This window comes from Leuresthes tenuis, unplaced genomic scaffold, assembly GCF_036924035.1.
Source record: "Leuresthes tenuis unplaced genomic scaffold, fLeuTen1.0.hap1 SCAF_21, whole genome shotgun sequence".
Classification (NCBI taxonomy): domain Eukaryota; kingdom Metazoa; phylum Chordata; class Actinopteri; order Atheriniformes; family Atherinopsidae; genus Leuresthes; species Leuresthes tenuis.
Window position 1 is genome coordinate 24,081,773 of NW_027325375.1, and position 13,164 is coordinate 24,094,936.

Sequence of the window (13,164 nt, forward strand, 5' to 3'; positions counted from 1 at the left end):
CTTAATGAACTAGTTACTGTGGACTCTAAACAATGTGTTGACTTTCTTTTTCTTTTATTCCTTGCAGGTGATGACGAGAAGAAATATCGGAGGAGATGGCAGCTGAACTAAGATCTCTCCCTCAACACACTCACATAGTTAGACACACACAGCTACCCTCTTCCTTTTAAGATCTAGGAACCTTTTCCCCTGCCTTCGTTCCCCAACCCTGCATGTCCAACAAACCACCACTAGACATGAGCAGAGCTTGCAAGAAAGAGAGCATTTGTGTTCCTGCGTGCATGGCTTTGTACATGTGTGAAAGTAGATGAGCACCGAGCATGTGCGAGTGTCGGTGTGAAAGAGAAAAATGCAGGCAGATTCAGAACTTTCTGTATAGTTGTGTGAGTGAGAAACAAGTGCAGAAAAGGAAAAAAAAAAGGATTAAAGTGCCCTGGGATTTTTAAAGATTTCTGCTCATTTGCTCTTTATGACTGTACAGGACAAACACAGTGGTGCACGACTGGACTTTGGGGAGGGAAGGAGAGGGAGAAGAGGGGAACGGTAATATTGGGTGGGTGGGGAGGGCTGGGGTGTAAATCTGCACAGAGACTGAAAGAGAGATTGAGAGGAAGAACCTGCGGTGGAGAAGAAGCTGATGGATAAACTTACATAAATGAGCATCGACGAAAATGTGAGAGGAGCTGGAGCTCATGTTGGCGTGCTCATGAGAGTGCCAGTGTAACTACATCTGAAGCTGCTGCCACCCACCCAGGAGGGACTTCCAGCCAGTTCTGCTGCAGCATGCTCACCTCAACACAACACATTTGATTCTCTGGCCATTTTGTCACGACCAAAAAAAAAAAAATTACTCTCCTTTTGCCTGTCTTGCTCCCTCTCCGTCTCTCTTTCTCGTACTCTGTTCTGAGGAGGCAGCTGTGGGTCCGGGGGTTATGACGCTATTGGGCTCTTTAGTTGGGGTGTTGAAGGTGTGAATAGCTTTACGCTGCTTCGCCGCTTACTTTGGCTCTTAATTCGAGGAGCTGAAGTCAGCTCACACACTGGGCAAAAATGAAAAGAATCAAAAAGAAATACAGTCCTTGCCAATGATGAGTTAAAGAATAAAAAATCCAGAATTAGGATTGACTTAAAAAATGATTCGTCATCAATGCAAACCATGTAATGTGTCAATAAAAGGTAGAACTGAACAACACGACAGTTCTTTGTGACATTTTGTGCAGAACACGGGTGTCTTTTTGTTAATCCATTCAGCTTTTCCTCACCCAGATCCTGCGCTAATGTCTGTTTGCCTATAGCCTTACTTGATTGCATTTTTCAATTTGGCTTCTCAGCCTCTGTATGGAACACATGATGTAGTTTAAGTTGAGGAAGCAAAGCTCTTGAATGTCTCGGGCTCACCTGGTTATAAATCATTTGTCCATGAAGCACAGTAAACATCCAAGCCTTATAAAGCCCACTGCACCTCCACATTGAAGATGTGGTCCAAATGAATGTGTCACTGCTAACCTTAAATTAGCTTCTTTTTGTCTTTTTTTTTCTTCTTTTTTTTTTACCCACCGGAGCCACTTTCACTCATACGTGCCCCAGAATTGATGGAATGAATAAATGTCCACCCCTTTTGCTTCCTGTGTGCTGCTTTCTCAGCTCCTCTTGCTCTCTCAGTGCTTTAGCAATTCACTTGGGTAATGTTTTATAATGACTAAATAGTAATGTATTTGACTGAATAAACCCATGGGGGTTTGAATTGTGTCTTTTAAGTCTTATTTTTTGGGGGGTGTTGTGTCGGGCCCTGGTGTTCTGTGGACTGGGTCAGTTTTTGGTCTCTCGTTGCTTCCACATATTGCCAGGATGGTGGAGAGTGCACATTAGGAAAATAACTTGGGTTATGGAGGTGCTGGATCAAAAGCGGGTATCTGCACACTGTGTTACCCTAAAAAAAAAAAAAAAAAAAAAAGTGAAAGATTTAATGCTCCTAAATTTGACTGTTTACTAGTTTTCTATTACATTAATGTTATAGGAATACTTAGGCTAAATTTAAAGTGGCATTTTCTCAGATTTTGGATCTTCTAGAAGCCAAACAATGAATTGATTAATAATCAACAATTGGAATATTATTGGCATTAATAAAAATGACTTGGGAGTATTAACACAGCGTGCAGGTCATCCTTACCTTTCTCCTGTTTCCAGATCCGATTGTAACAAGGATTCATTTTCAGTGTTGCAGAGAGCATGCTTTAGAATTGGAAGAAAAATCCATCCTAAAACTCGATAGCAACCATTTTACTTAATGTACAGTCATCTGTTTTGTTGCTTGGTGATGTTTTTTTTTGTACTTACCCCAGGGGATAACTAGCCAAACTTGCATGGCATGACATGGTTTCCAGATGTGTCCAGCTTCACATGCTCTCTTGGGTCATTCTTGCTAATACACAGATGGAAATCAACTTCATACTTTAAGTCGTGATGCAAATTGTGGAAAAGTATGCTTTAAAGTTAATTCAGACAAATCACCAGATCCTGCTTCAAAGAGAGAAAAGGGAAAGATTTTAAGGGTGGATTATTCGTTTCCTTTCAGACCAGAAGCTGAATTCTGTCTTGTGTATACTGGCTTAATTAAATCAGCCGGTACATTCAGTGCTTTCTTCAGTTCACCGTGACAATGTGGCACCTCAGTCCCGACCAGCAGACCACCTGTCCCTCTCCCAGGTCTCCATCGCTCTGTAACATGCTGGCACTCTGGCCACCATGCACTATAGCTCTGTATAGCCTTGTTATTTACTACTGAATCCTCAACTCTGACGATGAGAATATGACCGCATGGAATCTTGTTACTGTAATAATAACCTATACAGTATGTAATATTTAATTTTTTAATAACTTACTTCATATTCACATAGCAGACTTGTGAGGAATCTTTTTTTTTATTCTTTTGAGCACATGGTATCCAAGGATGTCCTTTTTTTCTTTTTTGTGTGTTATTTCCTTTTCTGTATGTGTGTGTGTGTGCGCGCGTTTATGTACAATACAAGGTTGTTTCTTCATTGTTTCTGTTTGGTTTTTACAGTTGCCGGGATTTTGTGTCTTTAACTGGGGGAAAAAAAAAATGTTATCGTGTTTAAGATAGATGAGTAGTGCTTACAATTAGTTAAATTGTGACACGGATCATTTCAGCGACAGCTCTCTAGTGTGAGAATGTTTAAAAAAAAACAAAAAGAAAAAAAAACACATTTGTGAATGAACTGTCTGGTTTACACTGAGCGATGAGCAGTGATGGATCTTGGTTTATGAAGTTTTACGAAGTAGTTTGAAGGGCTTGGTGGGAATGCAGGCTCTTGAGACCCATGACAGTCCTTTTGGATGTGATGTTTGGGATGTTGCACAACACTCCCGGCACGATACTTAAAGTCCTCCTCAATCTGTAGAAGAACGGCCACCCTCACTAGCAGAAAAGGAGCAATCAGGTTCGATTACATCTGACCAGTGGTCCCCTTTCTCTCCGATTATATAGACAAGTGAACTGTCTCCAGAGCCTGAGTTCCTCCTCTGAGAAATAAAAATGATTCTCTGTGTTGCCTTGTTAATATTAATTGTGGACACATCATTTTATAAACAACTGAGACATGGAAATAAAGATTATTTATCTTGTTATTTATCCGGTGCTTGTGATTATTGTAATGTGGAACCATAAAGACACATCTAATTCTTTGTGGTCTCACCACCTTCCTTTGGAACTAATTTCTGTAGTAGAATTTGTTTTCCTACTTTTTTTAATTCAATAATTACCTCTAACAATTATCCCAGATGTAGCCCTGAAAGTATCATCGGTTATGATTTATTTATTTTTTTTTTTTAATGTTTGGCTCACAAGATAAATGTCACCACTCAGGAATTAAGGGCTTGAACCATATCGGCAATGGTATTTCGCCATAGTAAAGAAATGGGTTATGAAAGTTACAGTTTGTCAGTGTTTGATACAAAAGGCCTGGTTTAGTGAACGGGTGACTCAATGAAACGGTTTCAGAGCTCAAACCTGCAAATAAATGCATTAGGAAAAAAGAAAAAGGAGCTAGTTTGGAGCTAGTCATGTTCCTTAACTGCAGAAACATGATAAATAACTGCATCTCATATATATATAGACTATGTAGCTACTTTATTCTAAGCCTAACTGCATTTTGCCAGCAGCAGACAGGAGGAGCTGGGCATCACATCACCTCCTGCACCCCGGTGAGCATTAGATATGATTTAAACCATTATTTAACCATGAATATGTGCGGTTACATTTTGAGCCCAAGGAGTTCAGTGTTTTATTACTTAATAATATTATTATTACTTACAAAAAATTCTAAAGATGTAAGATGCATTTGAAAAATACGCTGTTTAAGTCACATCTCCCTGGTTTAATTTGGAGATATTTTTCTAATCTAGTTTTTTTTTTTTTTTTTTTTTACTGGTGAGTAAAATGGAGTCTAATGGAAGATGTAGTTTCAATACTTTAATGTTTCATGTAAGTTGTTAGAAAGAGAAACAATACAGGCTTTTGAGCTGCTAACAAGCAGTCATACTGAGGCCCTACAGCTTTGAGTACACCACAGACAGAACATGATCTGGAGTCAGTTGTATGTTGTAATGGTGCTATTCACCGCTATGTGGAAGTTTTAGTTGAGTTCCCTTTATATTAGAAATTTGGGCTTAAAGAAACATTCAATCTATGTCTTTGACTACACCTAAATCACAACAAAACTTTAATTTATGGACCAAATTTAGCTCCTTTTTAGCCTGGATGTCTAGAGACAAGCCAAACATTTCAACCAAAAATGCTCAGTGAGACTCCTTCAATGGCATTTGCCTTGATAGGATGAACAAGACAGCATTCAATGCATCATACTAATGATAATAATATTAAAAAGATTTGAATATCAGAAGATAAATAGAATGAATGTGTTAAATAGTTAAATAAAAAAATATACCAGCCATCCTCAGATGGGAGCAGCAGTTTGTGATGCTTCTAAAATGTGTTTCGCAGGAGGACAAAGGATCCTGGATCCTTGTTAAGGTCAATCTACGACGGTCAGTACACACAAACACAAGATTACTGACTTTCATTCACCTTGCTACATTTATTGTAAAACTGGGCTCCGTTCCTCTGTAACTTTGGTGCAATCATGAGGAGCACAGAGTGCTTGATTTGGGACTAAATCAAGATTGGAACTCTGCGCTCCTCTATGCACTGATGTGCAGCTGGATTGGAGGAACAGTTTTTTGTTCCTTTGACTTTTTCCTTAGTGAACAAATAAAAGAAGAACCTTTTATGTAACCAAACATGCCCCCCCCCTCTCTCTCTCTTCTTTTCCCCCTACACACTTGAAGCGGCGGTGGGAAGCTATAGCGAGGTGACCCGGACTGTGGAGGTCATCCACTGCTCCAGCCAACATTTTTTCTGCTGCTCACAGACATGAACTGATGCCCTTTTGTGCCCATTCTGCGGCTCAAATCTAGATATTTATAATGTTGTCTGAGAGAATAATGTCTATAGAGAAGAGAACAGGTCCCACTCCAGAACCCTGAACATGTACAAAACAAATCTATCAGATAAAGAGGACTTAAACCGATCTTAAGCAGAGCCTTCGATCCCAATGACACGTTAAACTCTTTGTAATAATGATGTGATCAATGGTGTCAAAACCAACACAGAGATTTCTGTTAGAGGCTGTGAGAAGGTGATCTATAACTTTACAGTTTCAGCACAATAGTGTATCCAAACTGAAACTTTTCAAGCAGACCATTGCTCTGTTATTTGGCAAATAGTTGCTTTGAAAACAATTTCTGCAAGGATTTTAGAGAACAAAGGGAGGCGAGGAATAGGTCGATAATAAGCTAAAACAACAGGATCAAGAGTAGGCTTTTTAAGCAATGGGTTCATTTTAGCAACCTTAAAGGCCTGTGGTACATTGTCAATAGATATAGGGCAGACTAATGGAAGAGAAACGGCGCAGGTAAAAATCTAAATCAGGCCTAACATCATTGTGATAAGTCTTGGCATCAGCTGTTTTCATTAAAAAAAAAAGATAAATAAATTGCATTGCAATTGCAGGGAATGCATTGTTCAATGGCACCATGGTTCCAAGCCTGAAATAGCTCAACCTGATCACAATATTGAAAAAAACAAACTGGGATTATTATCCTCTATTAGCTGAGAATAATAAATAATTCTAGTTTTTTATTTTCCAGGGTAAGTAGAATATTTCTGCTTTAATGGAGCGCCATTTCCTTTCTAATCTTGATGTCTGTTTCAAGGTACGAAGCTGTGAATTGTTTTATAATTGCGACTTTTCACACAGAGCTATGCTCCTGTTTTTTTCATTAGTTGTTTAAAAAAAAGTATGTTGACTATCTGTGCCAATATTTGGTTAAATGATCTGAAAGCAGCTGAAAATATTCAATATCTCAATTAAAAGATCTAGGTATTCCTTAATATTATCAGCCTGTTATCCTTACAAGGTTTGATCTTGGCTTTAAATTTACATGGATGTCCACTCCCTGGAAGATATTTCATAACTTTTACAGAGGTGCTTAAACTTGTTGATGATCAGTTATTCAAGTGCATTTGATTAACTTAACCTCTTCATTTCTGTGGAAGCAGTAAGGTGGACTTAGTTTTTTCACAAACTGCTACAAAATTTTGCTTTGGCTTATATTTTGGTAGATAAATAATTACTTGGTTTATGCTTAATGTCTTGTTGTTCTCCTGAGGCCGGTAATGACCAGATGATTTTTCATTATTGTGAGCAGAAAACTCTGATATCTGCACTTGTTAGGGGTATTTATAAAAAATGATTTTATTATTTAAAAATATTTTAAAGAAGTTTGTGCCAGGCTGTGTTATAAGAAAATTTTTGAGATCATTACATCAACGCATCTGAAGAATTGTTGATGAGAAACGCTGAACCGCAGTGATGTTTTTTGCCCAGCAGGGGGAGACATTTCACAACATTCCCTGCTTGTGTGACGCCACAAACTAACTACTAACTAGGGCTGTCAATATGTTTTATATGTTGTTGTTGTTATGCAGAAGCTGGAATGACTGTGTTCTGTATTGGAGATTCAGCAGAATCACAATACAAACAGTGGGTAAGATTAATCATCTTCAGAAAAATGTCTCAAAAAATAATTTTTTTGACAGATACAATCACATGCACTCACACTGAGTGCCAATTACCGGGCGGCCAGGCTTCCTCACATGGGAGGATGACACACAATCACACCCTCACCAGAGGAGGAAGTTTCTGGAAAGAAGCAGGGATCCCTGGGGCTGCAGGGAGAATAGAAGATCTCTCTCATATTAGGCTGTTATTTCTACACTGAGCCTCACAGGGATGCCGGCTAGGGGGAAATCAGCAGGGACTCTGTCCAGGCTAAAAGCACACAAACAGACAGACCAAGGATAGCAGCTGAGAAAACTTGATGCAATCAGTGGAAAGAACACCCCCTTTCTTGGTTAGCTGCAAGGGTGTTTTGTCTGAAGGTCTTTCTGTTGTAATTTCATAGTAACGTGAACATAATAGTACAATAGTGGGGGTGCAAGGTGTCCTCTGACCAGGTGAAGTTTCAGCAGTGGCACCTTGGAAAGCTCAAATAAACCTTTCTGGTCAGCTCATTCAAAGTGCTGCTCATGCTGGTTTCTTTCAACATCTCAGCATGAAAAACTACTGTGATGAAGACTTCAAAGCAATTAGTATATTTATACATGCTTTCTCAGATTAAAAGGACTAAAGGATAAGTCGGGCTTGTAGATGAAAAACAGATGAACAAGAATGTCCCTGAAGATGACCTTGAGGGCATCCTTTGAAATGAAAAAGTCAAAGAAATAAAGCTGAAATGAAATGTGAATTTACTGGGATGGTTTCCAATGCTCTGTTATCTCCAGATGACTCACACATATCCTTGTTTTTCTGAGACTGACTACAGCTCCAAATGTTTGTTAACTGTTTACCTTCAGAAAAGACCGCATATTGCGTTAAAAGTTCACTCTCCAGGGCTAGATATCACCAAAGAAGTGTTAATGTAAGAAAGAATGCAGGCCTTTGATAACGATCTGGTAATGCAGCATTCCTACTAACAACTAGCCTCCCATGTGGCCGGTCTCACTGTGGTCAAACAAGGCTGTGATACAACTGATTTTCGCCATGACTCATATGAGAAAAAGCCGAAGCGGCTCACAGTACAGGAGGCTCTAGGAAGACACAAATGTAAAAACTATTTTCAGATACAAAAGGCTGGAGAACGCTTAAAATTTGGAAATGATTATGCTGTGAGGGAAGACATTCTGTCCCCTAAACCTGTGGCGTCACCCTGAGATGGCTGTGTGTGTGAAACTGTTGCCAAGAAACCAAATGAACTTTCTATGAACTTCCAACATGTCTGCATCAGAGAAGGGAAAGTGATCTCAGAGAATGTGGCTCGTGTCCACCAGTGACTTCAGCGTTACAGCTGAGAAGCTGTCCAATACTCTGTGCAGTGTTTACAGCAGGCCTGCTATGAGCCAGTAGGGAAATGTCGCTAATTTATTGTGTACTCAAATTTCAGGTATTTGAACTTTAATGTTGCACTTTCTTACATTTAAAAAAGGAAGCATATTAGAACTTCCTCACATTGCTCCACTACAGTTGTAGATATTACATTATAATAAGTAGTTTACTTGCCACTTGGGACTTGTCCTTAGTAGGAACGCTGCATTGCCACGTGAGTAACAAAATTTGAGCTTCAGCACAGTAAGAAGCCTTGGAGTAAGAACTAAGAACTAAATCTCCTCAAAAGGACAGAGTACAAGTAGAACAGATACAGAAGTGTAAGTAAGCTTAAGTTAGGTGTGTTTGGCTGTTAGAGGTGTCACACCCAGAAGCTTTAGACTTGCTATGAGTTGAGAGTCAGTTCAGTGAGCAAAAATAAACATCTTTCTGTAGATTTGAGCTGAAATTGGTTCTAATGTTGGGAATGACAGATGCAGCTGGGTGTTGTCTGACTAGATGAAGAAACTAGTGTATGTTTAGACTTCACTTTGCGTCCAAAACCCACAAAAAGCCTATTACAATGTACTGTGCTGCGATGAATTAAAGCAATCAGTCTAACAATAAATCAGAAAAACTGTTACCCAATTATTTTTTTCCACATTACAAAGTCAGGTTTTTGTCTCACATATAAAAATCTCTTTTCTTTCTGTTTTATTTACTGTACCGTATATTCTGTTATCATCATTTCATTTGTTACTTTGCTCGTGTGGTTATTTTAATAAGAATTTCTCACCATCTTCTAAAGGTTTGCAAACCACACGGTAGATCTCTATTGTTTAAGAAGAGTGAAATTGCAGACCATCTTGAACGGATTCGATTAGAAATGTAGTTCCGGCTGTTTATGAGCTTGAAAGGCCACATTCAGCGTGTATTGTTATGTATTGCCTTGTGTTTTCAAAAGACTGGAACATTTATTTGAACTTAGTCAGAGCAGTCGGTCTGAAAAGTATCAGCATGAGAAAAAAGTACAGAAAAGAAGATTTATTTAAGAACCCTTGATCAGAGGTGGAAATTTTTCACCCTGAGCTGTATGTCAATCTAAATTCATCTTAGGCTATTTGCTTGACTGTATAATAAAATTATTTCATGATCATAAATCATCGAGCACTGCTTGTGTCTACCTGCAATATACTAACCTGTGGCCATTGAATACACACTTTGAATTCATGGATGAGCAAAAATAATTTGATACATTAGTATGTAAAAGTGTGACAATGGCATGGTTAATTTTACCCACATTTACTTAAGTCACAATTTGATTGGTTAGTACACACTGCAGGTATAATATGTGTGGTCAGGATGTTCATATTAATGATGATGTGAGGGAAAATAACAATCCTTTTATTGCATCAACTCAATTAACAAGCAATTAGAGTATCCAGAAGGGGGATTCTTAAAAGGAAAGAAGGATAATGGATCTTAGATGTGAAGGAGCCTTTCTGGGCTGTTTCGTGCAGAGACTAAATCATGAAAACAAAGGCCTTCATGTTACTCTGAAATGTACCCCGACATAATGCACAACCGTCTTCATGTGGATTTTTAACTATATAGCTGTTAGTCTGTCCTGAGTTGTCATCGTCAAGTGTCACATTTTCTCTCAGTAATCCACTGCTGCTCCCATACAGCGCAGACATATCCAGTGTTGAGTAAACACATGCAGTGAGGTGATATGTGCCCTGTGTGTTTATACCAAGAGAATTAACAAAAATGTTTGACTCTAGTTGGACACCCATGGATGTTACGCTAGTGATGCTGGATGGAACGTGTTCAAAGGTGTTTATAATCACCAGCAATATTTATCTGAAGAGAATAAACTGTTTCCACAGCAAGCTGCAGTAAATATTCACGCACAGCACTTCCTATTGTCAAATTCAGCAGGTTGTTTTGACTCAGAATAAAGTTTTTGATGATGATAAAAATGTGTCCTGTTTATCAAAATGTCCGGACACAGACTGAACTCTGTGTGCTCATACGGAGGCAAATCTAAGCCAGCAGCTGTTTTATCTCTGCCCAAATCCGGCCTCCAGCATGTGTCACAACACTGGAACTGCTCAGTGTCAAACAAGAGACTACTGTGCAAGTGCAATATGAGGCATGAAACCACTAATAACCTGATCCCTCTGAAAGGGATATTATCTACACATTCATCTGGGGTAATGTTTTTCTAGAACATGCCCTGTAGATATTACACTGTGAAATCCTCATTAAATCAGTAACGTGACGACTGTCACTATCTATTCTTGATCACCATGATCATTTAGAATTAGATTGTCTTCTAGACAGAAAGTTACGTAACACTATAGTCAAACTCAAGCCTGTGTGTAAAACTAGGCCAGAACAACCATTTAGAACTGGTAGGGTTTAACCCAGCGTGATTTTTGCATACTGTTTCCTCCTCCACCTTTAATGGATTTGGCTCCGAGGCAGCTATGCATCCTCTGAAATGTTTACTTTACGTCTTCATCAGAAAGTAAAGGTTGTTTTCAATAGAGAAGACTTTTGGTGAAGCTGGGAGCATCGGTATAGAACTTACCTGTTTGCGATGATTCCCCATTATTGAATAGTTTCAGAATCAGATTTATAAGATATAACTCAATATTGCTACACTGTTACCTAAAAGGAATGCTATTAGATACTGTCTGTAACTGAAGCTTGGATGTGTGCCAGAGCAAATTATGTCTCCTTTGCAGCAAATGCCTGATAGTGCCTAAATGAAAAAACTCCTCTTTACTCTGTCAGTGGCACGTAGACACGTTATATTGATTATGGAGTTATTTGTGGCCATTAGGTCCAACTGGATAAAGCACGTCTTAACGCAAAATGTCTTGTGATAGGCCTATGTTGCATATATGTGGCTCATCATAAACGGAAATTCTGAATAAATGACCAGTCCATCACACAGTCAACTCAGACAAACCATGACACTCTCTCCTGGGGTCAGTTTTGAATCACAAATTACCCTAACAAGAATAACATAAAAGTACTTTCAAAGGTCACCATCTTGAAAAATTGTGGCCATATTCTTTTTTTTTGTGTGGCAAATGGGCTTTTTGAAAAAAAAAAAAAAAGCAGGTCCAGAAGAACATTTTAGCCATATTTGTTACTTGCATCTCAAAGTTAAAGATTGTGTCACTAATATGCAGCACTGTCAGAACTTGTGTTTGGAAGTGCAAGTGATGAATGGAACACTTGTGTATTAATATTATCGTATAGAAACATAGGAACGACTCTTTGTCAGATTACTAAAAATCTCAGTGAAGGATGTAATCAGGCTGTCAGCAACAGGAGTCTGTTAACACTTCCATAGAGCAGGATAGTGTAAAACAGTTGCAGAGCAGAAAACCTCATTACAAAGATGAATGCACATCTGATAGTTCCGTGGTGCAGGAACCATAAACAGTGGTCTACAAAGAGCTTATTGGGAAATGGGATCGTGTACAAGAATTGCGTGCTTAGGCACAACAACACAAAGATGATCTGGATGATCACTCTGATCAAAAACACTAATATCCTGTAGTCAGATCTCAACCCACATGACATTTTGGACCAACATGTGTGAAAGTGCACTTCACCATAAAAGAAACAAGTGATATAAAGAAATGCAAGAAATGTGGAATTATCTTTCCATCCTTCTATTGGAGTTCCAGAGACTTGTAGAGTAAATGAGTGTGTGTACAGGCACAGTTAAGTTCTCTGTTGTTAAGGCCTCTTTCTGTTACTTATGGGTCAAAGCCAGGGGAGGGAACCGTGAGGCATGTGAACAGAGACTAGGCTAGTTTGGGTCCAACTGACTATATACATGCAGTAAATATGAATGGAGTTATCTGATTTCTAACCAGGTGTGTTAGTTAGACCGTGACAAATTAGACTTAGTATGATTTCTGTTTTTTAGTTGGACAAACATGTTTACATGTATTTAGTGTAGCTGCTGTGGCATCAGGTGATTGTACAATACTAAAACTCTTTATATTAGTGTTCTTTTTTTCTTTTTCCTTTAATTTTGCTTTAGCTTATCATCTGTCTGTATGTTAAGATTTTAAATTTGGATTTGAAAGATAGAAAGTCAAAAGGCTAAGGTTGAGAATGGGTAAAGGAAAACTTTGATCATTAGGCATTTGAGTTTATGCTCAAATGAAGCAGCAAACAATGTAATATTTGAAATTTTCAAAATATGCAAGTACGATCTCACTTAATCCCTATCTAATGTAGTTTTATCCCATAAAGCAGCTGGGGATTAATGATAACATATGTTTTCTAGTGTTTTTTTTTTAGTTAAGTTGCAATTAAACTTGGTCTATATACCAAGTCACATTTTAAAAAAGCCACCATTTGAACAAACAGATGGTGGCTGAGCAAACAGAGCTTGCACCTGCACTGGATTGCACAGGTGTCCCCAAATAAGTGCAAAGGCAGTTAAACGACACGTTACATTAATATGCCACAATAGGGACATAATATTGTCCTTATAAGTATATCACTTCTGCTTTATGGGGAAAAAAAGAAAGGAAAAAGGTTGGGTATGTTGGCTTGAGTGCTCGAAACATGTTGAGCTGATTACAGCAGAGGGTCAGAAATTAGACTGGTACCCTTACAGTTC

At 38.6% G+C, this 13,164-nt stretch overlaps 1 protein-coding gene across 2 annotated transcripts in view; it reads left to right on the top strand.

The window, feature by feature from the left end:
* atp2a3 (ATPase sarcoplasmic/endoplasmic reticulum Ca2+ transporting 3) overlaps positions 1-3,652 on the top strand; it is a 42,049-nt gene extending 38,397 nt beyond the window's left edge. For both annotated transcript variants that reach the window (XM_072375396.1, XM_072375395.1), the window contains one exon: positions 68-3,652. Coding sequence is in view for 1 of the 2 variants with exons in the window: in XM_072375395.1 (XP_072231496.1) it covers positions 68-111 (44 nt within the window). In the remaining variant the exon portion in view is untranslated. The remainder of the gene's footprint in view (positions 1-67) is intronic.
* Positions 3,653-13,164: the final 9,512 nt, after the last annotated feature.